General features: G+C 48.0%; 1 protein-coding gene across 2 annotated transcripts in view; it reads left to right on the top strand.

Annotated features, from left to right (window-relative positions):
- Positions 1-26,069, top strand: part of ALKBH8 (alkB homolog 8, tRNA methyltransferase) — a 416,983-nt gene that overhangs the window by 67,647 nt on the left and 323,267 nt on the right. The window contains exons 4-5 of one of the 2 annotated variants that reach the window (XM_078657033.1): positions 18,885-19,016; positions 20,649-20,744. In XM_078657033.1, coding sequence (XP_078513159.1) covers positions 18,885-19,016; positions 20,649-20,744 — 228 coding nt within the window. Of the gene's footprint in view, positions 1-18,884; positions 19,017-20,645; positions 20,745-26,069 lie in introns of both variants that reach the window. The other variant, XM_078657032.1, reaches the window with a different exon arrangement.

Raw genomic sequence — 26,069 nt, 5'->3', positions numbered from 1 at the left:
AGACGGCGCTGAGTCTCAAGAAGTTACAGCTGTCCACCAGACAAGGGGGCCTGGGGGCACCTGACCTGCGAAGCTACTACTATGCTAGCCAGCTCCAGTGGCTGGCAAGATGGGTGGCGGGCAGAAACCTCCACGAGATCGCCTTCACGGCAGCCAAACTGGCGCGTGGAGACCTTCATTCCCTCCTACTGCCTACGGCCCGGACTCCCAGGGATTGTCACCCCCTACTACTCGTGGCTCTGAAATGTTGGCGGAAAGCGCTAAAGTACACTGCAGGAACCCCTCCCTATGCGGACAACATCCCCCTAATCGGCCTCCCGACTCCACAGGGGACTCTGTCCAGACGTAGATTACGACCCTGGACAGATGCCGGGGTAGACAGGGTGGGAGACTTATTTGGGGACGATAACCTATTAGATCACGCTACCTTCGCACAATCCACAGGGGCCCCGCAACGACTGTACTTGTTGCACGCCTCGGTGACCCACTATGTTAGACGCACCTGGGCTCCACAACGCACTAAGCCGGACCAACACGAACTGGTCCATCTCCTCCACTACATGGGGACGGGTGGACACTTAGTGAAGTGGCTCTACGTAGGCATCAGAGAACACGCAGCTTTGCCCCTCACCGCACTTAGGGAGACCTGGACTACAGACACAGGGGAGGCGATCACAGACGGCGATTGGAAGATCATCCTTGGGCACCCTAGGAGAGTGTCCAGGAACGTTAAATTCAAATTTATACAGGCCATGGTTTTGCACAGGGCGTATCTCACTCCCCAGAGACTACATAGGATGTTTCCCAACACCCCACACAACTGCCCTAGGTGTCGGGAAGATGATGCTAATATTATTCACATGTTGTGGACATGCCCGAGAATACGTAATTACTGGGTGACAATTAGAAATACACTGTTCACTATAACTGTTCTGCAGATCCCTGAGGGTGCATTGCCCTGCCTGATAGGTAACAGGAAGAGACCCAAGGCCTGTAAGGCACAATTGAAATTTATAGACTTGGCTCTCTTGTTGGCACTCCGAACCCTCACCATGAGATGGAAGTCACCTAGGCCCCCGGATGTAGAGGTATGGAGGTCCGATATGCTGAAATGGGGAAAGGCAGAGGCTACGGAGCTGCGCAGGGAGGAAGAGAAGGGCCACCGTAAATACCCCATTGCGCAGGACTGGGACCATATGTTAATAGAACTGGAGGATGATAACCCAGACATGTGACTGGCACATATTTTATGACCACACGCTTGGTATGAGGAGTGCCTGTATGCGCGGCTACTTTGCCCAATTGCACCGATAACCACGCCTATCCAATGTAGTATTCATTCATGCAGACATAAAGCTGATATATCCATCTTATGGACGATGTACACGGGGACTGCCTGGAGACGGGAAGAGGGAGGAGGGAGGAGGGAGGAGGGAGTTGGGAGGGATGGGACTTGAAGGGGCACTGCAGTATACTACGGACGCGGAATACATGTTATACTGAAATGTTTTCTGGGAATGTTACGAGGTACGGCGAATAAACAGATGTCGGGAATAATATGCCTAAGTTAAGGAAAAAGGAAAAGACTGATACTATGTAAGATGACTAACTGTAAATTGTAATGCTTGTTACAGTCATGAATAAAGAGTTAAAAAGAAAAAAGTCTGGTTTGTCAAACTGCTGTTTTCCGATGACCTCGATGCAGCACTGAAGCAGGGTCAGATCTGTCTCCTCACCAAAGTTGGAGACACCAGAACCTGCCAGAGCCGTGGTGTCCCAATACCCGGGGTACCAGACCCCCAAAGGCAAACACAGAGAAGAAGAGTCCACACCAGAAACAAGCACCCGTCAAGGGACGTCGACACATCAGATATCCAATTCCTGAGTGGCCCAGTTGTCACGAGATGACCTCTCCAAGTTACCTGCTCCTGACCGCGATGACTTCAAGATGCACAACACCCGGTTGACCTGTTCGCTCTGCACCCGGCCCGGCCTCGACTAACCTGCTGTGCTCCCATGATTCCCCAGCCCTTGCAACCGCCTCGCTCCAAGGAGCCTTAGCAGACTTACCTCCTGTGCAGTGTACTTTCAAGTGGCCACCTTCTTCTTCGTATGTCAGCTTCCGAGACCCTCAGCACTCTGCTCCCGGCCGATCCGGGACTCGCTCGAACTACTCCTGCTGGAACTTTGGACCTGGTCCTGACAGCGACCTAAAACGTGAAGGTGAACTTTGTGAAAGCATTGCCTAAAATTATTTAAAAAATCAACTTCTCCTTTGTTTCCCATGGTGCTTAATTGTGCACAAAAGTGATATATTTTTCGAACTTTGCAATATCCTATCTCCGAAAGTACTTACCTTAGAACTGTGTTCATCGTCTTAGAAATGACATAAAATCGATTTTATTTTTATAAATTGGTCTTGGATTTATTCTTGTGTGTGTCTCATTTATTGCCTCTGGGAGTACAACAAATGCTTAGTTCTACCCTCTGATAAGCCTAACTCTGCCCTCCCACACGACCCCAAAAAGAGTTAGCATTATCTTCTTATACCTCTGTATACCAATTGGGGATTTCCCGAACTCTGTACATAGTGTACTTTAGTTTAGTACACTACATAGAGAGCCTGCTTCCTACACACTGCTATTGTAAAGTCTGGAAAGGTTGAGATGGCATTGCCTTTGTGGGAGAGATCATGTTTTTTTTCAGAAAGCCTGAGGAGTGTGTTGCGTTCTTTGCATTTTAAGAGGCGGGTTGTAAGTAAACATGCTGGAACCCCAGGAAGGGGCTTTGGGCCGGAGATCGGTGAGTGCATTCTATGGTGAAAAGCAGGAAAAATTATAGCGGCCAAAACGGCAAGCCATGAGATTTTCAATGTCGTCTTCCATCCTGCTCATGTTTGTCGTTTTGGGCCCAGGATGCGTACATTATCTCTACTGTCCTATGCTTCCAAGGAGCATTCTTAACTTTTATAATACAAAATAATTTTTTCTCTGTTTGAGAATTTTCAAATTTTTTTTAAATGTCTTCATTGCCTTTACAATGTGTGGAAGTAACAGAACCACATCCAGGACTGCATAACGGTGGAAGGAAGTCAGGGGCTGTTTGATTGCTAGTGTCCATAGCTCCTTCTCATACAGCACGCAGGGTTTGTGTACCCTCCTAAATAGGTCCATCAACACGGGAGGGCCATTGTACGCCCTCCAGGTGTTATAAAATACTTGTCAGTAGCAGTTGAGCATCTCAGTTTCTCTCCAACAAGAGGACCCCTTGAGAAGTACATAGACAGATCATGATGAACAAAATAATACCACAGCAAATTTAATGTAAACCCGTGTTTATAGGCCCTTGGATATAAGCACAGCTTGTCCTACAGTCCATGCCGGGTCTGGTGGCGCAGTGGACTAATGCATCCACTGTAGCGGCCTATGTTCGACCTCACGGTCACAGGTTCTAATCCCGCCTTTCATCTATCTGAGGTCGATAAAAAGAGTACCATTGAGTTGGGTAACAAGAAACATTTTTTATTCAGCGGTAATGCAACGTTTAGCCAGAAGTGCCAAATTCTGAAATTGTAACTATAAACTTCTTAATCGTTTGGTGATATGCTCCTCATCGAGCAGGCACCGGACGGCGTCCACCAGGAACAAACAGCTCGTTATCTCTGAGACAGCTTGCGTTACCTGCACCCAAAAAGGGCACAACTACACCACGCACAACAAGACCACGCACGGCCACACCATGTGGGAAAAATCCGTGTCTGCTGCGCCACACCGGTGCCACACACCACGGATACCCGGAAACATCCTACCAATCTTTCAACCAGTGCAGCGTGGTACAATGCAGTGGGTGCAATGGAGAGGGGCGAGAGAGCTGATCCATATCGCAGCTTACCCCTGCACAGGCGCCCGCTCCTACCGCTGGAATCTCACTAATAAACCCCACACGAGGGCTCCAGTTTGCCATTGGGTGCAGCACAAGGGGCTCTACAGCTGAATCCTTAGTGCCTGAGTGTCAGGCGGATGTGGCGAGCCCTGGCGGGATGGACAGCTCTCCATGACCCAGGGTCCACAGTATGGGCCAGGGAGGAAGCAGGTCACAAGGCTCCCAATCGCATCGGTTATAAGGACTCACCGCACATCTCGCAACCCTCCATAGCAGCCACAGGTGCACTGGGCATTGTCCCGAAACTGATTAGCCGACTCCGATAGGAGCCTCAGTGCGCCGGTCCTTGTTCGGAGGCTGCAAGCAGGCTGTGTTTCGGGCAGCTGGACCACCAACAACCTCAAGGAGAGCAGGGGGAGGGACCACCTCTTGGCTCTGTCACTCAGCTTCACCATGGCGGAAACAGGTACAATTTACTGCCCGGTGCCTCAGGACATCATTGCTTCACTTATCTCCCCAGTGCGATCCAGACTACAAGGGCTAGCAGACCTCCAGTCAACCCAGGATAGCGTGACCAGATTTTGAGGAGCAAAAACCAGGACAGGTCAGACATAAAAGAAGGACTAAAGCCTTTAGTCTCACTTTTATATCTGTATATACACACGTACAAGACGATATACACATAACATTAGCTATGGCTTGACCTCCACCCTGTGCCCCCGCTCTCCTCCCCACTCTTAGTGCCATTACCGGCAACTTCTCCCACCCCCAGTCTGAGCATGCAAGAATGAATAAATACACAAGACAACTTTGTTATGGGGAAATATTGCTACAGGTTTATTCCATACAAGAGGATGCAATATGTGGGTTATCTTATGGGCAATCCAAGGGCGGGCAGCTGTGCCAACCTATGCTGCCCCGCCCGCCTGGTGAGCCAGCACTGGGGGGACACCCCGTCCGTGCTACCTTGCTGATCCTCTTACGGATCATGTGACACGTTGTTCTCTTCTACTCATGCCCTTTTCAGGGCGGAGAGTAGCAGGGCAAACCCCCGGTTGGTCAGGCCCCCAACCGTCCGAAGGACTAACGGGGCGCAGTCGCGGTTTTCCAGGAACCTGCCCTGAGGCTCCTGGTCTTTGGCTTTGGCACCCCTATTGTGCAGCGCAGAGGTACCCTTACTGTACCGGTCTGCTGCACAGGTACCCTTACAGTACCCGTCTGCTTCCAGGTCGCCCTGTAACTCCGCCTGCAACACAAAAGAAAAACATTAAAACATTCAAAGTACCCTGCCAGCCAGCCTGCACGCCGGGTAAGTGGTGGGGTGGGAGACAGCAAGGCTGGCGAACAGAGACTGCCAGGAGGGGCAGGGGAGGCTTATATGCCTTCCCCCCCACCTGGCGCACAGGAAGGGCGCTACAGTGGTGACCTGGCGACTGGGCTCCTGTAGGAGCCCCCAAAGACTAGAGCGTCGGTGGGCGGTGTCGAAATGGCACTAAAGGGCCACCCTGCTGGATTAGCCCCCTACGGGGGCTACAGACAGCTGCAGTCTCTCTGCTGGGAGTAGACAGCAGACTGTGTTGCCTGGCAGAAACAGATACATTACTTCAATTATTTCATACTTTGTAAGCGCCTGTAAAAGCAGAGCTTAGCTATCACCTATGCTTCGCTAGATGAACTGACCTTTGTCCCAAAAAACAGGAAATCTCTTTAAAATGTAAAAAAGCGTCGGGACACTGGGACAGTCCTCTGAAAACCTGGACTGTCTGGAAAAATCCGGGACGTCTGGTCACCCTAGCCCAGGAGCAGCAGTGCTATGCCCTTCACTGGTTGCAATCAGCGGTAGCCCTGCTCAGCTCCGGGTCGTCTCCTGCGCTGCAGTAGGGGGCTCGCTCAGATCTCGCTGACCCCCAGGAGTCGGTGTGCACCCTGAGAGCTGGCAGTGGGTGGATAGGACCCGTATGGGGGTAGGATCCCAAGATAAATGTGAAATTGAGACAGAGCTCGCTTCTATACAACTGTTACCATCACCATTTTGGCCTCTCTCCCCACCCCAAAATGTTTCATTGATACCATCAGTATCTTCTAGGGTAGAGATGTGTCCTTCTGCTGTGTCCATTTCATGCCCATAGCTCTTCTTGGGGAGTGTTTGTGTGTGAGGTGGCTAAGAGGGGGGTGGAATAGAAGTTGGTCTTGAAAGGTGAAGTGCCTCAAACGGGACCTTGATGACCCCGCTACCTATCACCATCCAGGCACCGGGGAGCACAAGGAGGCCCAACTGGTCTCCCCCCTCATGGAAAACCAGAAACTACAGTGAAAGCCCAGGGGGGAGGTGATATGAGTCTTCCAAGATTCAGGCCAGTGAATATATCTGCCCCACTCCCCTGCACTCACTGATCATCGATATCACTGTAACGTGGTGCACCCAGCAGATTATTGGATCTGTAGGCAGCACCATGTGGGCTGAGCAGATTATCGGATCTGTAGGCAGCACCATGTGGGCTGACCCTGCACCTCTGTGCTCAGACTGCCCTCCACGTCCCTATTCAACCACCGATAAAGACCTGTCAAACTCGAAAGAACCTCTGAACTGTGTCCTTCTGAAGCCATTAATCTATAGTCGGAAAAGCTACCAGTGTGGAAAATTCAAACATCCCCTCCAATTAACACTTCTTGTTGGTCCGATTCTTTTTTTTTTTTTTTAGTTTTTCAGTTCAGAAATATGTAGTATAACATCCATTAACCAACAAACAATTTTGTGAGGCGTACCCATCTGACATCAAGAACACCATTATCAAGCCACATACAATTGACACAGATAGATCCCAGGCATTATGTATTACACAGAAAAATTCATAGTGCGCTGATGGTTATGCGCTGCTTCCACTCTCTTCCCGTTCCCATAGTTGTATGGTGACTTTTAGGGTACTATGTCCTTGTCATTTCTCCATGCCTCCCATACTTTCTTGAACTTTTTTGGGCACCCTCGTGCCTGATATACTAATTTTTCTGCCCTTATGCATCAATGCAGATTGGATTCCCCTGATCTGTATCGTTGGAACTCTGTCCCTCCCCCAGTTTCTAATCGGATCATATTGTGCATCCATCAGGGCAACATTGAAGAATACAAGTAAATAATGGGCTAATGTTTGTTCTCCCAGATGCCAAAAGTTACCAGCTGTAGGGTAATTTCCAATAAAAAATCCAGTTCGCTGAGATCTTGCAGCCCACTTTGCCCCAGTAGTCTTGAATATTAGGGCAGCCTCAAATCGTGTGAAAAAGAGTACCCCTTTGTTGGCACCCCCTTAGACAGAGACAGTTGTCAGTTCTAGCCATGTGAAACAACCTGGGCCTCATAAAGAATGCCCTGTGGAACAATTTCAGTTGGATTAGTTGGACTCCCGTCTGTATGGCCTCCTCCCGTGGGTAGCGGCAGGCCACTGCCCAGTCCTTTTCTTCCAGTCTGCCAAGACCTTGTTCCTTTTAATCCATAAGACTATCCAGTGGGGGCAGACTATTTTGAAGAAGTTTAAAGTATATTTTGGACACAGTGTGGCTAGATGGGGGGGGGCACCAACAGGCTATATTCTAGGGGTGTCTCGTCTGGTGTCTCTCGTGTTCTTGTAGTAAATATCTTAATTGCTGATATCGGAGCTACGAGCTCCCTGTCATTTCATATTGTTCCTGCAGTTTGGAGAAGGGTATGATCATTATCTTGCCAAACTTCACCTACTTTAGATATACCCAATAGATCCAATTATTTGTAACCCTCTATTTCACACAGTTCCTACAGTGTATCTGAGTCCCACAGTGGGGTCTCTAATGTCAACATGCCTTTCCAATCTAGGGTCTGAGTATCCCTATGCCATATTTTTATTACCATAGCTGTCGGCCTGGCATTGCTGTTAGTGTCAGTGGTACCCCAATAAAGTTGCTGGACATAGCCCTCTAGTTCAAGTGCCATCCTAGCCCCAATCAGCGAGGGTTACTGCTGCATGCAGAAGGCCCAGTTATTAATCACTTGTAATTATGTTACCCATTAATATAATCTTAAGTTTGGGATGGTGATCCCGCCCTCCAGGGGCTTCCTGGGAAGAGTTATCAGGGCAGTCCTTGGTGTCCTCCATCTCACATCAGTCCTTTTGTCACCTCATCCACGGACTGAAAACCCCCATATGGGACCTCAAATGGAGTGTTTTGCACACATAAAGTAATTTCGGTAGGTAAATAATTTTATAAAAAGCTGACCTTCCCAGCAAAGATAACAGGAGTTTCCTCCAGCACCCCACGTCAACCCTGTAGGTCTCAAGGAGTTTGGTCAGGTTTTCCCATCATGGAGAATAATTCAAACCCCACTCCGGATCACCGTCTGATAACAGAAAAGCCACTGATTTGTGCCACTTTACACTCACTCTTGACAAGTCCCAAACACCTTTAGGATCCCCAGTACTCTGGGGGTGGAGCGCTCTGGGTTGGTCAGATAAAGGAGTATGTCTGCATATGAAGAAATTACGTCTTCCCACTCTGGTTTCCACCTTAAGCCCCATATCAATACATCCTTCCATACCCATGTGGCCAGTGGCTCGATCGCTACAGCAAAGAGTAAAGGGGACAGTGGGCAACTCTGTTGAGTGTCTCTGCTTAACCCAAACTCTCTTGAAAAATCCCTGTTTACCTTAACCCTCGCTATGTGGTCTTAGTACAACAGACTCACGCACAACAGGAATGTTGGGCTAAATCCCATCTTGCGCAAGATCGCCTTCAAGTAGGTCCACTCCAGAGAGTCAAATGCCATTCGAAATCCAAGCTAGTAGAATGGCCGGTTCATTGATACGATCTCTGTGAACTAGGCACCCGACCAATCTCGGAAAATTATGCCATAAAGCCTGATTGATCTGAAGCCACAAGGGTATCCACCACCTGTATCAGGCAGTTAGCCAGAACCTTCGCTAAAACCTTAGTTTACAGGTTCAGCAGTGATACTGGTCTGTACAAAGCACAGTCCCCCAGTAGTTTCCTTTCTTGTGGATCAAAACATCTAGTGCCCATTTTAGGTCTCGGGGGAGCGTACCCTCATCTTTCACCCTGAAGAACATTGCGCAAAGTGGGCTCACTATTCAGGATCTGATGCATTAAAAAAATTCAGGTAGCAGGCCATTAGGTCATGGGGATCAACCCCTTTTATCAGGGCAAACGTCTCCGTTAGCTCAGTTTCCATGGTCTTCGCTTCCAGGGAGCGACCCGCTTCTTCTAGAAGTCAAGAGCCGTAATATTGATAATGAGGCTCTCTAAATCCTCTGTGTCAATTCCCTTTTCACCTGGTAGAGGTCGCTCAGGTGTGTAGCAAAAGCCTGAGCTATTCGGGGTTCCACTGGCTAGCCTACCCCGTGTCTATGGCCTGTATCTACCATTGCCCTTCTTCTTTTTAGTGATCCCTGCCTTATTGCCCACTGTAGGAAAGTAGGATCTGCTTTTATGGTTACCCCAACATTTTGAAAAACAAAGATAGCGAAGCTTTTAGGCAATGAAATGCATGGTTACTCATAGAAAATATGAACATGATGATAATGTATACAGATATAAACGTTTGTGAATATGAAAAAAGTTGAGTTTATGATTAGCGCAAATTGTTTGGTTTCATGCACAGATGAGTCCCCTGAAGAAGGGCACTTAGTTGCCCGAAATGCATCGGGAACGTTTTATGTTGAATGATAAAAGCATTTTTGTGAAAAGAAACAACATCTGAGATTGTTTATCAGATCGGAGAAAGAAAATAACAAAATAATAAAAATATACTTTATTAAAGTTTATTCAAACCATATCCTTAATGGATTTATACTATTATTGGATTTAAACATTGTATGCCTGATTTGGCCAGATGGCTGTGCACTAAGGGACATCCTCTAGTTATGATATGCTTATTTAGTTTACCCCAACATTTTGCCTGGTGCTAAGTTGTTTTTGACTAGTCTGACTGGGATCCTGCTAATCAGGACCACAGTTTTGCTGCTTTCTCCCTTAAATTGTTATGTTTAGTACTTGGGTACATCCCTGATTGGATACTGAGGCACCCTTGTCAGTCCCTAGTATATAGTACTAAGGTACCCAGGGCATAGGTACCCCAGAGGACCCTCTCGAAACTGGTTGCAAGTAATCCTATCATGTTTGGTATCTAACTTGTTGGAATCATACCCTCACACCGTAAATGGTGTGGAAGGTATGATTCTAAGCACGGGAACGGGCCTCCGTTGGGCTCTCAGTGTTCCCCGTGCCAGTCTTGTTGACCCAGACAGCACAACATGACTGCTGCCGACCAGATATACGATTCTTCCCTCCTGCTGCTGAGCCAATCTCAAGCAGGGGAAGTCAGAACAATAGATCTTCTGTCACAGGGAGGTGTGACCACCTCCCAGACAGCATTGGGGTCTGCTGGGTGCGCTTGCCAGCACCACTCAATCTGCATGAGAGGCACATTTGGTGTTCCCTTGCATGGTCCAGTAAAAAACAGCACCCTGGCGTGAAACTGGACAAAGGACATGGGAGTATCCTCCCCCCTGTTCTGTCCCTCCCCTGGGAGGTAACTCTGAATCGCCCCAATCCCTTCCTTAGGGTACTTAAGGGCTTACCTGGGTGTAGGTCCCTAGATTTATCATGGGACACGATTCAATTCAGACACCACTTTAGCTTCTACCGTCTGCGCACTCTGGACTTCGTTGGACTTCGTTTGGGCTCGACTTCATCTCCCTTCCAGTCTGCTGCATCATCTGTGCCTGGGCACCATACAGGAACCTTCCAAGGCCTGTGGGCATACAAGACACCTGAAGGAATCTCTATTGGAGTGAAGGAGTCACTTCCCTGCATTTGCAGACACCCCAACTAAACTGACTGGTCTGCTGATCCTGAGCTCCCACATACCCCGAAAGGCTCAGCAACAAAGGTGGTGGTTCTCTATAGCTCACAAGCCCTGCCCTGCCATCTCACCAAGTTTGAAGCCAGTATCCCTCGTAGGAGCTGCAGGAACCAAACCCCTGTGCACCACGCCGGCTTGTCGGTGCAAAGGCTTGTTGGCTTCCTTCCACCAAGATCTTCGGGCTCCAAGTAGCCCCAACCTCAAGCATCTCCATTGACCAGAATCTTTGTCCACACCGCATCGTTTTGCATCGTGGCCTGCATCTTTTGGTGAACTGCTCGAGGTCCTCATGTGACTCCAGTGCCTCCAGCCTGTGGGTCCTGTCGAGGGTCACCTTTATTTATTTTGGGTTTCCCTGATTGCTCGGGCCCGCCTTGACTCCCCTGCTTGTGGTGAGTCCTCTGGACCTTGCTGGTCCTGACATTCCACCTTCTATGGCTTGTGACCGACCTGACCTGGTCAGCCCCGGTCGCTCCACCCGCCGCGTGGCCCTCCTTGGTGTGCCTGGTTGCGGATATTGCTACATCTTTGTGCCCCGATCTCGTCTGCATTGCCCCGATCTCGTCTGCATTCCAATAGAACTGGTATCGTATCTATATTGCATCTTGCATCTCTGTAACAACTGCTTGTGTGCCCCGATCTCGTCTGCATTGCCCCGATCTTGTCTGCATTCCAATAGAACTGGTATCGTATCTATATTGCATCTTGCATCTCTGTAATAACTGTTTGTGTGCCTGATCTCGCCCAGCATTGTTTTGGTGCCATCTTGTTGTGCCTCTTAGCCCGTCCCTGCCGCTGCTCCCCCGCTGCCGCACCCCCGCTCCCCCCAGCCTCTCAGGACTGATCCCCTCCCCACTCGCCACCCCGCTCCCGCCTCCCAGCTGCTCCTCCCTCCCTCCGCCCCCCTCCACTCTCCACTTATGGCAGAGACACATACGCGCAGAGTTCACGCGCAGCGGACGCGCCCCATGCGCGCCGAAGGCGCGCCAAAGGTAAGCCAGTCTACGCCCGTCCACGTCTGGACCGCGCCTAGGGCCAGGCCCCCGCAACTGCCATCCCCGCCGTCGAACCTACGACGCCTCAACCCTCACTGCACTCAACACCGGCCACCTCCAAGACTGTCACCAAGCCGCCCCAGGAAGTACCAATGGACCATCCACCTGCCAATCCTGCAAGTTCTCCTGCATCAAGACCCTCACCACACCCACAAACGCCAAACAGAGTTCCGACAATAACCACCTGAAGTGCATCCTGCTCAACACCCGCTCGGTCCACAGACACGCCATTGAACTATGGAACTTACTCGACACCACATCGCCGGACGTCGCCTTTCTTACGGAAACCTGGATGAACGCCTCTTCAGCGCCCGACATCGCCATAGCCATCCCAGACGGTTACAAGATCATCCGAAGAGACCGCATCAACCAAACAGGAGGAGGCATCGCCATCGTCCACAAGAACACCATTCGCATCTCGACCAGCTCCGAAGACACCCTCATAGCCACCGAACACCTCCACTTCCAGATACACACCGACCCCAAGACCACACTCCGAGACACCCTCATTTACAGACCCCCAGGACCCCGCACACAATTCAGCGAAGACATCGCTGACTTCATCAGCCCACACGCCCTCCCCTCCGACGACTACATTCTCCTAGGGGACCTCAACTTCCACCTAGAGAATAACAACGACAACAACACCACCACCCTGCTGGACAACCTCGCCAATCTCGGACTCAAACAACTGGTGAGTACCCCCACCCACTACGCCGGACACACGCTCGACCCAATCTTCTCCTCCAGCAAGCACATCTCCTTCAATCACGCCACGGGACTCCACTGGACAGACTACAGCTGCGTCCACTTCAGCTTCAGAAAGACCACGACCCACCACCACCCGCAACAAGTTCCCCGCAGAAACTGGAACAAAGTTACCACCGACCAGCTCACCACATCTCTGAACCAAAACCCTCCCGCCACATCAACGGACCCAAATCAAGCAGCCATCAATCTCGCATAGTGGATCACCCACTGCGCTGACGAATTAGCACCCTTGAAAAACCATCACAACAAGCCAGGGAACAAAAAAGCCTCCTGGTTCAACGACGACCTCAAGAACTCCAAAAAGAACTGCCACGCCCTCGAGAAAGCCTGGCGAAGAAACCCAAACACAGACAACATGACCGCCCTCAAGGATGCCACCCGCAAACACCACCAGCTGATCCGCTCCACCAAGAAATCAGCATTCAAGAATCGACTAGACAACAACGCCCACAACAGCAAGGAACTCTTTTTAGCATTGTCAAAGAGCTCACCAATCCCAGCGCCGGCATCAATGACATCACTCCCTCTCAAGACCTCTGCGACTCTCTAGCCTCGTTCTTCCACAGCAAGATCGCGGACATACATAACAGCTTCGGCGACCAGTCCACTTCCCTCACCACCGAACTAAAGCCCCCCTCCACAACCCTTCGCGCCTGGACCCCGATTAGCACCGAAGACACCATCCGCTTGATGAACTCCATCCACTCCGGATCACCAACCGACCCATGCCCCCACCACATCTTCAACAAGGCCGACTCCATCATCGCACCCCAACTCCGGGACATCATCAACTGCTCCCTCAACACCGCTACCTTCCCGGAAAGCTGGAAACACGCCGAATTCAGTGCCCTCCTGAAGAAACCTACTGCAGACTCCACCGAACTTAAAAACTACCGCCCCATCTCGCTCCTCCCATTCCCCGCCAAAGTCATAGAGAAGACCGTCAACAGTCAGCTCGCCGCCTTCCTCGAGTCTAACGGCTTTCTCGATTCCACACAGTCTGGCTTCCGAGCCAACCACAGCACCGAGACCGCCCTCATCGCAGCCACAGACGACATCCGGACACTACTCGACAACGGGGAAACAGCTGCCCTCATTCTCCTGGACCTCTCCGCAGCGTTTGACACGGTCTGCCACCGCACCCTTGTACAACGCCTTAGCAACGCCGGGTTACAAGAAAAAGCATTGGATTGGATCATCTCGTTCCTCGCCGGAAAAAACCCAAAGAGTCCGCCTCCCCCCTTTCAGATCAGAGGCCACCGAAGTCATCTGCGGCGTACCACAAGGATCATCGCTCAGCCCCACCCTCTTCAACGTCTACATGAATCCCCTCGCATCCATCGCACGCCAGCACAACCTCAACATCATTTCATACGCTGACGACACACAGCTGATCCTCTCCCTCACCAAAGACCCAAACACCGCCAAAACCAACCTACACGAAGGAATGAAAGACGTAGCCGAGTGGATGAAGAACAGCCGCCTAAAACTGAATTCAGACAAAACAGAAGTCCTCATCCTAGGATCATCCACCTCGGCATGGGGCGACTCATGGTGGCCACTGGCCCTAGGAAGTGCACCCTAACCAACAGACCATGCTTGCAACCTGGGATTCATTACAGACTCCTCCCTCTCGATGACCAGACAAGTCAACGCCGTCTCATCGTCATGTTTTAACACCCTACGCATGCTCCGAAAAATCTTCAGATGGATCCCAACCGAAACAAGGAAGACGGTCACCCAAGCACTTGTCATAAGCCGACTGGACTACGGAAACACCCTCTACACCGGAACCACAGCCAAATGGCAGAAAAGACTTCAACGCATTCAGAATGCCTCCGCTCGACTCATCCTAGACATATCCCTCCACAATCACATATCCGGCCACCTGAGAGACCTTCACTGGCTCCCCGTCAACAAGAGAATCACGTTCCGTCTCCTCACTTACGCACACAAGGCCCTCCACGACCTAGGACCCAGATACCTCAACACTCGCCTGACCTTTTACACCCCCACCCGCCAACTACGATCGTCCAACCAAGCCCTCGCCGCGATTCCACGCATCCGAAGAACCACCATGGGAGGAAGATCATTCTCCTACTTAGCGGCCAAAACCTGGAACTCCCTCCCCACCCACCTCCGTCTTACACAGAACCACCTCTCCTTCAGAAAACAACTCAAAACTTGGCTGTTTGATAACTAGCGAACCCCTCTCCCTCAAGCGCCTTGAGACCCTCTGGGTGAGTAGTGCGCTATACAAATTCTTGACTTGACTTGACTTGTTGGTGATTCCGACGGACACCGACCCCTCAACTCTCGACATCCGACGTGGGGCAGCTAGTGCACAACTCCTGGTCTTCCTCAGCGTTGCCTGGTCCTCACAGCTACATAGTAAAAGTCACCTCCAACTCTCCTGCAACACCCGACATCAGCGAGCATTCGTCTTCCAGGTCTCCTGGTCGCTCCTGAGTGACAAAGACTCTGTCCCCTCTGCTTGCAGGTACCTCTCAACTAGAATCCACCTTTGGATTTCACCGGACACTTTCTCTTTTTCCAGCAGCGGCACTTCCCTGAAGTCCTCCATTGGGTTCGTCGGCGGTTTCAGACACCACTTCACACCTATGCACCCGGCTTCCCTGGTATAGGTAACGTGGGTACTATGGTATCCACGGGTGGGGTAGCTCTCCAACCTTTTGTCTTGCACGGGGTTTCTTCAGGGTCCACTGGGAAGGGTCCTTTTTCTTTAAAATTGCAACCGCAACTTACACGTTGATCTGTACGGAGAACATGGTCGTGTTCCCACACTGCACTCGAACTCAATGGGGTTCCTAGTCACTCACCTTGGGTGGTTCCTTGGGTCCCAGGCACTTCTACGTCCTCTGAACATTGTCTTGACTCAAGTCGTGATTCTTATACCACTTTCTTAATATATGGTTTAGACCCCCCCCCCCCAGGGTCCACTGTGTATTCTGTGCTATTTACGTGATTTCTATGCAAAGTATTGCGTGCTTTGTGCATATCTCCAGGAAGGAGATATCTAAATGTGTTAGAGAGTATTATATAATAAATACATATTTTTATAAATACCTTGTATGGTTCTTTTTCATTTAATCTATACCTTTAAGTTTGTATTCAGGTAAAACAAGCTGCTTTACACTCCTTCTGGACCAAGCCTGAAAGCTGCTCTCCACAGCTAACACTTAGAGAGCTTTCTATGGTTGTCTAACGCCTCCTAAATCAGCATAAGGGTTGTCTGGACAGGTGCAGGGTGTCCACCTACAAAAGTGTACATCATATACCAGGCCAGCCTCTCACACCTACCTCATATAACCTGCCCTATTTTGCTCCTATGTTTTGGGCCATTGTCTCTTGCTGCAAATAGAAAAATTGATGAACAGAATGTTGAACAATGTCAAACATTCACCCTAGTGCAGAGATCTGGACCTAAATCCATTGTTTTTAGCTCCCCTCGCCATTCCAGTTTAAACCCAGCCGTATGCAAATCAGTTTTGACCCTGCTCCCCATGGGAACAGTCCAGCCTGAACTGCCAGGCCAGGTCTTCCTTGGACTGAAAACAAACATCCTGGGACCAGTTTCAGGGTTTCACCCCTCATCAGCCAGGCTAGCTTGACTCCAGTGGCATGGAAAGCACGGGACCCACATCTGGGCATACCCGTCCTACTCAGCGTGACAAATGCAAATAGAATAATTGATGGACAGAATGTTAAACAGTGTCAAACATTCACCCCAGTACAGAGATCTGGATCTAAATACATCGTTTTTTGCTCCCCATGCTATTCCAGTTTAAACACAGCCACATGCCAATCAGTAGTGATCCTGCTCCCAATGTGAACAGTCCTGCCCGAACTGCTAGTCCAGGTCCTCCTTGGACCGGAAACCAGCATCCTGAGACCGGTTTCGGGGTTTCATCCCTCATCAGCCAGATTAGCTTGACTTCAGTGGCATTGAGAGCACTGTACTTAAGTCTGGGCATACCCTCCCACTCGGGGTGACAATTGCAAATAGAACAATTGAAGCACAGAATGTTGAACAATGTCAAACACTCACCCCAGTAAAGTGATCTGGGCCTAAACCCATCGTTTTGTTGCTCCCCATGCCATTCCAGTTTAGACCCAGCCATATGCAAAAACGTCTTGTCCCTGCTCCCCATGGGAACAGTCAGGCCTGAACTGCCAGGTCACGTCCTCCCTGGACCGGAAAAAAGCATCATGGAACCGATTTAGGGGTTTCACCCCTCATCAGCCAGGTTAGATTGACTCAAGTGGCATGGAGAGCAGGGGACCCACATCTGGGCATACCCATCCCACTCGGAGTGACAAATGCAGGTAGAACAGGTGATGGACAGAATGTTGAACAATTTCAAACATTCACCCCAGTACAGAAATCTGGGCCTAAATCCCTAGTTTTTTTGCTCCCCATGCCATTCAGTTTAAACCCAGCCATATGGAAATCAGTTTTGACCCTGCGCCCCATGGGAACTGTCCAGCCCGAACTGCCAGGCCAGGTTCTCCCTGGACCAGAAACAAGCAACCTAGGGTCGGTTTCGGGGTTTCACCCCCATCAGCCAATCTAGCTTGACTCCAGTGGCCTGGCGTTCCCGTCCCAGCACTTTTCGCCCTAAGTGGGATGGTTATGCCAGGATGTGGGTCCTGTGCCTGCTGTGCCACTGGATTAAAGCTATCCTGGCTGATGAGGGGTTTTACCCAGAAACCGGTCCCAGGATGCTGGCTTCATCGTCCATGGAGGACCCAGGTGGCAGTTCGGGCTGGACTGTTCCCATGAGGACCAGGGACAAGACTGACTTACATATGGCTGAGTCCAAACTGGGGTACTGTAGTGAGCAAAAGAACAATGGATTTACCCAGATCTCTTGGCTGCGGGTGAATGATTAATTCAGCATTCCGTCCATCATTTGTTGCCGCAGCACTTTTCGCCCTAAGTGGGATGGGTATGCCCAGACATTAGTCCTTTGCTCCCCCAAGGTCCCTTTTTGACAGCCTTTTCATGGCGGTTGGACCGCCATGAAATGGCGGTCGGAAACTGACACCCTGATCCCTATGGCGGTGCCTCTGCTGGCACTGCCTCCATTGTAGAAATTAGGCTCCGACCGCTGCCTGACGGGTTCCTTGTGCCTGTCGGAGGTGGCGATCTTTCCCCCAGCCCAAATTGCTCCGAACACCGGTATTGTAATCCGCCGGTCAGACCGATACCCTGGATGCTGGACGGACTGCCACCGAAGGCCTGTCGATGGCGGTCCGCCCGACATCGTAATTGGGCCCATGGTCAAACCCATTAAAGCTGCAATATTTCAACCACTTCTTATTAGAAACTCAAACTCAATATACCTCTTATGGACAAGGCGTGGGATGAAAACCTTTAATGCCCCCTGCCAATTACAAAAGTGAAGGTGAGGAGATTTAGGAACCCACACCATGTCCTTTACCAAGGCAGAAGGTGATGTGAACCCAATCTTTTATAGACAAAATATATTTAGAGAAAATAAAAAAGCTGCAGGTGGGAAAGGGTGGGGGGTCCATTTTTTTTATCTAGAGATTGCAAGCAAAACATCAAATACACAGCACTGCTGAATGTGCATCAGACATTTTAACATAGTCTTATTTCTCAAATATGGCTGGACAAAAATTCACCAAACAAAAATGGCACCACACGATAGGAATGCTGATGTGCCTTTAAAATTTGGTAAACGTTCTTTGGTTTGAGTTTTACTCAACTAAAGGTTTTCCGAGGAAAATACATTTTAAATTGAAAGTTGACAAGTTTTAGGAACCCCCTTACACTTTTCGAACTGTTTTTACCAATGTTCACTAAATTTGTCATGCTCTTGGCCAGAATTTTGAATGCTGGCTCCCCAAGGTTTGGTGCAAATTGTTCAAGAGGGAAACATTCTTTGGGGATGCAAAAATGGAAAATGCTCTAGATTTAGGCATCAACCGTGACTATGGATGTGCAGCTATGTCTGTCTTATGTGTGTGTATCTATATATATATCCATTGTGCTGCTGCATGTATGATGCAAGCTGATAAAAGCCGACTCATCTTGATCACATAGTAAGAGATTATGCCAAATATGAAATGTTTAATATTTGAATGTATAAATACTGACTAACGGATCGTAATTATATTTAGGTAAAATGTGTTTACGTGAACATTACTTTGACAAAAATTACTAGCGAGTTTTTTTTAGTTAAAACTATGCTTGCTAACTACGACTGATGTTATACCCTTAGTACATTGGGAGGATTTTGAACCTCCCCCAATGCCTCCTGGCCTAAGAGTGATTGAAGATTTTATAACTGCGGAGGATGAAGAATCTATGCTGCAAAGCATTGATTGGGCAACAGATAAAGAAAATGAAAATGGTGAGTTAAATATTGAAGAGTCAGCTCATGACAATCAGATGCTTGATTGAATAAATTATGTTATCAGCTATTAGAACAAATGAATTTGTCTGCGAACCAAAGACTTTATTAGATCCACCCCTAATGGATCTTCACCCCCTTCTTTCTTTTCTCCCTCAGTGACATTTAACAAATCCATTATGTTGTTGCATAACTATGACCTGCCATAATAGCATGGTCACTGAAACAGGTCGTGGAGCCAAATGTATGAGTGTAACGTTACTACTGCCCAAAAAGGAGTAGTAGTCAGTCTAGCACCACACATGGCCAACCACTGATACTGCAAAACCATCCCATAAAAAGAAATAGAGACTGAATACTGTTTGTTAGTACCCCCATATCTGGGGCTTTATCTTCCCAATGAATGTATCAGTGTGTTTGGGTTTAGAGGTTGCATGTATGCTGACTATGTGGTATGAATGACATTGTCATCTTTGAGGATATAAAGTATGCAGCATAGGATAGTAGTTCCCTGTTGAGTGAGGATAAGACCATTCTGGATTTCACTGGGGCACAGTTTTATGGTCATCCAAATATACTTTTGGTCTTGTGCACCAAAACCACTGGCACTAAACAGTCTGAGCTCACAATTTCTTCTGTTATATCCTGTTTCACAATGTTCTCAATTCAGCATTAAGCTCATTCCTCTAGTCCACTGGCACCAGATGTACCTTATGCACACTGGGTTGTGCATTCTACCCTTCAGCTTACTTAACATCTCCTTAAACACCAGTCTGCCCTCTTATTTGGTCTTGCAGCTCTTGTCACCTCACTTGATCATAACACTTGGATGGTTGTCGTCCAGTTTATTGTTCAACCTATTCTGCTCTAACCGTCCCAGGAAAACTCTTCTGCTCTCACTATCCCAAAAAGAGATAAACATTTGTCCCATTGTTCTTAAATTTCAATATAGCAACAGATTCTTGTACTACTTCAATGAATGTCCTAAAATTGACAACTAGTTAGCTGTATGCTTCATTCCTTTCAGAATTAACACCCCTCTGCATCACTGCATCTATTCAGGGAGAGACGGAATGTGCCCTTATTCTTAGTTCAGCGCCATTCGCAATTATTATGCACCATGGAACACTGTTTTCCTTCCCTTCCGCTGAATAGACATACTCTTCTTATTATTCCTCCACTCCATTGTCATCACTCTGTTCCTTTCCCCTGATCCAGACATTTACGCTCCTTTTACCACCAAGACTAGCTTTGTGCACTCATACAAAGTCCGCCATTTTGTTACATTCATGACATGTTTATGACGAGCCTGGACGTGTCCTTCCCTCTTCCGATGTATACCAACTCCCACACGTAAAACAACAATTTGCTCGACTCTCCGATTTTTCCCCCTTCTCATTCTTTGTCCTCTTGATTGTTCCCATGTTTTTGATTGTGACCCTCGGCTACAAATTTCGCCAGGCCGTTCATTCTTAATAGTCATTCCTTTAGCAAGCTGCAATATTATATGCACCAAGCAATCTCAGTATGCTTCTCTTAATATTTAATGAGTGATTCAGAACAATCATAATATGTTTAGTTTGATAGAGGAAATAATTGATATGCTAACTATTTGTGTTGTATTTTTAGCAGCTCAGAAATCCTTAAAGCACAGAAAGGTGAAGCATTATGGATTTGAGTTTCGCTATGACAACAACAATGTGGATAAAAACAAACCTTTGCCAGGAGGTAAGAACTTTTTTTTAAAACATATGTTTGAAAACATACTTTCAGGACTTTAGTCAAACATTATTGTGGTTAGGAAAATGTAGTGGTGTGCCACACAAGGATCGTCAATGCGTAGAGCAGTGGTGCTAGGTCATTTTTTGTGCTACCGACTTATTAAAAACTGTAAGGGTGCAATATGTCACTTTATAACACATTGACATGCTTACAAAAATGGAATGTTGGGAATTTTTGACTAGGGCCCTCAATGCAGCAGTAATATGATTAAATGCGCAAATGGTCTATTCACAAAGTTACATTTCTGTTTGGAAATCTACACATTTAGCGGTTTATCTACTTCTATGTGCTCATTTTGAAATGAGAGCTATTCACAAAATATTCAGATTTTTCCGAACAGTAATAGGTGTGCACCCACCTCCCCCTCCCCCCAGCTCAATTCATGCCTGTAACAATATGGTCATAAAATATGCATATCACCACCAAACGTACATAGGTGTATCAATATGCCTCTCCTGCACATGAATCCATATGGATGGAAATAAGCAACAAATCACACCTACCCAGAAAGACTCACAAACAGTCACCAATCACACTTTCAAGAACTTAAATACATTCTACACCCAGGCCCCTGCCCTCCTCCTCTTGTGATGTGTGGCATTTGGAGCCAGTGCCCTCTCAGATCCAGCAGGATGCAGACCATCCCACTCAATAAGGGCTTCACAGAGGCAGATATTGTAGTCAACATTGTAGTTGACTACTGTGGCGACCTAGATGGTCTGCCTCCACACAGTGTCGGTGGATCAGAGAAGGTGGCCATAAGGCAGGTTATCATACTAATGGTGAATACATTGGGAGTAGAGCTGTGCACCAATGTCTACCTCTTCTTGGACAAAGTTGAGGGCCCACTCACTTCTCTCCTCAGCCATTTTTAGGAGAAATAAAACAGAACAGCAACGCCACATCCATTCAGAGATCAGCACCAAGAAGTCACCTAGGGCTATTGTGTGTCAGGAGGATGAAGTTTCTTGCATGCTTATTATCAGCATGTGTCTCAACGCTTAGTTCCGGTGGGATTGGAGCTCCCACCCTGCTAAGGCTATCCCAGCGCTTCCACACTCCCGGTGACCTGGAGTGGTTTACCGTGGATTGCAGGAGGCATGGGGCGCAGGCAGCATGGCTTCAGAGTTGTTCATAACAAGCAAGATGCTGCATAACAAGCAAGCATGTGCTATTGCTTCAAAGTAAAATGGACACCATGGTTTCCTGCGAACAGACTGTACTCAGTCATATGAAGTTTATCCAAGTATCCCTATCTAAGATGTTAGCGTTTCTTCATGTGATATGAAATACTGCCCCATGCATATATGAATCAAAACATTGACAGACAAAAATGCATTTCGTTTTTTTATTTCCTTTCATTGGAATCAGTGCCCCTTCCGAAGAAATGTTGTTCTTGATTTTCCCTCTAGCATGTTGGAATATTTTTCTTCGTGGATCATCTTGACACTATTCTGAATTTGCTCAAATCTCTTTTTTAGGTCGAAGCACGACCTCTGCTTCAATGCGTAAGCATTGATAGCAGAGTCTGCTTCGACAACTATTGTGATCCGTTATTGGGAATGTGGACAGGAAAGGGTGCACGAGCGCAGAGTAGCTCAGTTTTCACCTCGTGAGCGCGCACGGCGCCGTGCCCCTCTCCTGTCCACATTCCCTTGCGCAAACACACTACACTCACGCATGCGCACATACACAGGCATACACAGGCACACACACACTGCATACACACACGCAAGCCCACGCGCACACACACAGACACACGCACAGACACATTCGAACACACGCGCGACCCCCACCCCCACCACTTACCGGGCTCTTTCGGCGTGTTCAGTGTGTCATCTACGGCAGCGCTGGTACCAGGGGGCAGGACTTCACTTCCGGGGCTTCCTCCAGCACCTGGGAGCCCCGGGATGCGGAGAGGCCATCAGTCGGCCGGCTCCACTTCTTCCTCGGCGGCGGCGGCTGTGGCGGCGGGCGGGACTTCCTGCCGGATTGCAGGCCCTGCCCCCGTCTCAGGCAAAAGTGCCTGACTTCCGTTTTTTTTTATATCGGTGCGTGGGAAAGCAGTCAGATAGTGAATTGGGTCTAATTTTGGAACACGTTCTCTCCTTTGACTCGCTGTAGAGTGCTGCAGAACTAGCATTACTGTATGCGTGCAGCAGACTCATGACCCATAGTCCCTGCTAATTTACTATTATAACACCTGTTAAGCAACATGCATGTTCTTTGTATGGGTAAGTATTTGAGAGTTCCGGAGAATAGGTATAGTCCGCCCCCCATGCACAGCACCGCCTGCGGCTCTCCCTCCCCGTGCCTGCGGCAGTCTTGGCAGCCTGGCAAATTAACTCCGTCGGAGCCGCCAACAAGAGACACAGGCAAGTGTCGAGGCCGCGCCCGGTGCAGCAGGAGAGGAACAATGGCGGGTTCAGTAGGAGTGAGGAGTGGAGTCAGTCGTGGACAACATGAAGCAGCCCAAGCCTGAGCGACCACAGCGGGAGGAGCCTCTTGGTTCATTTGGCAAGTAAGGATTGAATCCAGCTGGTGCCTCGGGAGTAAGCAGAAGGAGCGAGGAGGAGGTGGCGTGATCGCTTGTTCTCTTATGAAGTCAGGAGGAATTTGGTGTCTTGTTGTTTTCATTAGTACAATCTTCAACTTCAATCAAGAACAACAAAGACTACCAAAGAAGGATTTTAATCCTATGTGGAGTTTTCCACCTAGCTGCAACCCTCTAAATGAGACATTTGTCCCCGTTCACTTATAATATTCTGTGAAGAGTGGCGCCGTGGCTACTGGGAGATGTCATCCTTTTTGCAGTCAATCTAGGTCACTCAACAGATCTTCTCAGACACTGATCAGATGCAGGATGGAGAAAGGTGGTTCCAGTAGACAGGTTGGCTCAGAAATGGCAGATGTTACACTTCTACTTTGTTTACTTCAGCTTGTGTGATAGGTTATTTATACACCCTGCTGCTTTTACATACAATGATGAGGTTCAGAAAAACATACAAATATGAATATTGGGAGAGAGGGGCAACAGACCTGAATTAATAGATGGATGTAGGTCTGTGTGTAAGCCCTAATCCATGGCGGTATTGTACAACACACAATAGTTATCCTACCACAAACTATATCTTGGACATATTGAATAGAGTGATCCTCTGTCTGTGTATCCTCTCTCTCTTCCTCAATTAGTTCTTCCTCAGGATGAGGGTTTACAAACACATTTGCCAGCATTGTGGGAGAGAGGTGTGATTGTGGCATGTTTTTCATATGTAGCTGAGGTGTGTAATTTGTTGTTGGTCTGGTGAGTCTCAGCTGCTGATTCCTTTGGAGCAGGTGTTGTAAATGAGCCACTTCCCTCTTTCATTTACAGGTGTGTTAAACTAGAAATAATTCTAAAAAGATACTTTCAATGTTTTTACTTTTTGTGAGTGCCTTTTTTATTTGTTGGTGTGGTGATGAAAGCAGCTGTGACTGTTGGTTTCTAGTTGCTTTTAATTATGACAAGTCTCTTGTATTCGTGTTTTTGTTTTTATCATTATTGTGCCTCTTCTTTGTGCATATGTTGTTATTGTGATTAATATGTGCTTGTGTAGTTTGTTGATTCATTTCCCATTTTCCTTGTGATTTTTCACTTTGTCTTGGTGATGTTACTCCTGCCCCCCATTGGTTTCGGTGTGATTCCACTGTAGTTTTCCTTAGTGGTCCGGTGTGGTGTGTTTTTGTCCAAAGTAGAATGAGGGTGTAGCATTGGTAAATTGGGCCTCACATATATTTTTGCTACTGTGTTGTTCGATTGGCGTGGTCTTCCATGCCCCTCTTTGATTTTCCACGTGTCTCTTCTGCTTCAAACAGAATATTCCCCAATTTCAGTCGTTTGCCATGGCCTATCCCGCATTTGCACTTTAGTAGTGAGCTTGCTTGTGCAGATGAATCCTCACTGCTAGCAGATTATTCTGCACACAAGGGATGGGAGAGACCTATCAGCTTGCTGTCATAATCATTCATATTGCCTAGTAAATAATATTTAAATGTAATTGATGAATGGGTAGCCACTTACAATGGAATATTATATTTCCTTGCAGTAAAATCAAAGTATATTTAAAATGCAGGAGTTAGTAAGTTTGCTGTGTTCCTATCTCTTTGGAAGTGTCAAACGTTGATGTGACAAAACACATCTGATCTGTGGAGAACGCCAACTATAGTGTTATGGAATGTGGAGTGCCTTCTCAATTCTAAAACAAAGCATTTTATTTAAAGTAATCACTTTAGATGTGAATGTGACTTTCTTTGTGAGTCCTCACCTTCATCTTCGAGGCTTGGGGTCAAATTTCCATAGACTCAATTGCAACCCACCTCAACCCCAATTGCAAGCAGTTAGCTTTTTGGATGGGCAAGGAACCCAGTTCCCTGGGTCATGGCTGACAATGGACTGGATAAGAGTGTGTTTAAACACATTTCCCCTGGCTACTCTTATACTCCAGTAGATCAAGAAGCACCTGAGCTGTTCACTGACCCTGACCCTGGCAGCTCTGTCCAACTCCTGCCAAGCTTAGTACTCGTCTTTACTCCACCTTAATTCTAAAACTGCTAGCAGAGTTCCATCAGAATGAGAAGATTGTTCTTCCTACTTTCCTCCATTGACCTGATGCCGCCTATGTTGAAGATATCCTGTTTAACCTGGACATAGAGAGTGCCTTGTTCTTTTATCTCAACTCAACCAGAAATCTGTGTTCATCCAACTAGCTGTTAGACAGGGGCACAGATTATAGCCAAGCAGCTGATAAGGTCATTGTAGTATCCTACTTCCCTGTCCATGGTTATGTATGCCATTTTCCACCACATGCTCAGCCAGTGGAATGTTACAGTGATGATGTATTACGGAATGTTGGGACTCTGTGAAGGAAAGCCACAGGCTGAGAAGCTTGCTGGCTGCTCCTGGTGGGGCTTATCTACAATTATTTGGCGACGATCTGGAGACTTACCCTCACTGTACATACTTCACTAAAGATATTAATGTGGAACTGTCTGTGAAGTCAAGATGATGGATGCAAGCAACATGAAACTCAAGAATAAAGTAACTGGAAAAGCATGCTTAGTAGCCCCGTCTTTACACCGGACAACCCCAACCCTAGTGTGCTATGCTCTGCCTCGTGGCCACAACTACAGGAACAGAGTCTTTAAGTATAGTAAGGAACAATTTTTCTGTCACCCTTAATGTGTACGCTCCGCATGTGGTGATGTTCAAGGGCATGTTATTCAAGTGTCCTT

This window comes from Lissotriton helveticus, chromosome 8 (genome assembly GCF_964261635.1).
Source record: "Lissotriton helveticus chromosome 8, aLisHel1.1, whole genome shotgun sequence".
Classification (NCBI taxonomy): domain Eukaryota; kingdom Metazoa; phylum Chordata; class Amphibia; order Caudata; family Salamandridae; genus Lissotriton; species Lissotriton helveticus.
Note: the sequence above shows the minus strand (reverse complement) of the source record. Positions and strands in the feature narration are given on the sequence as shown.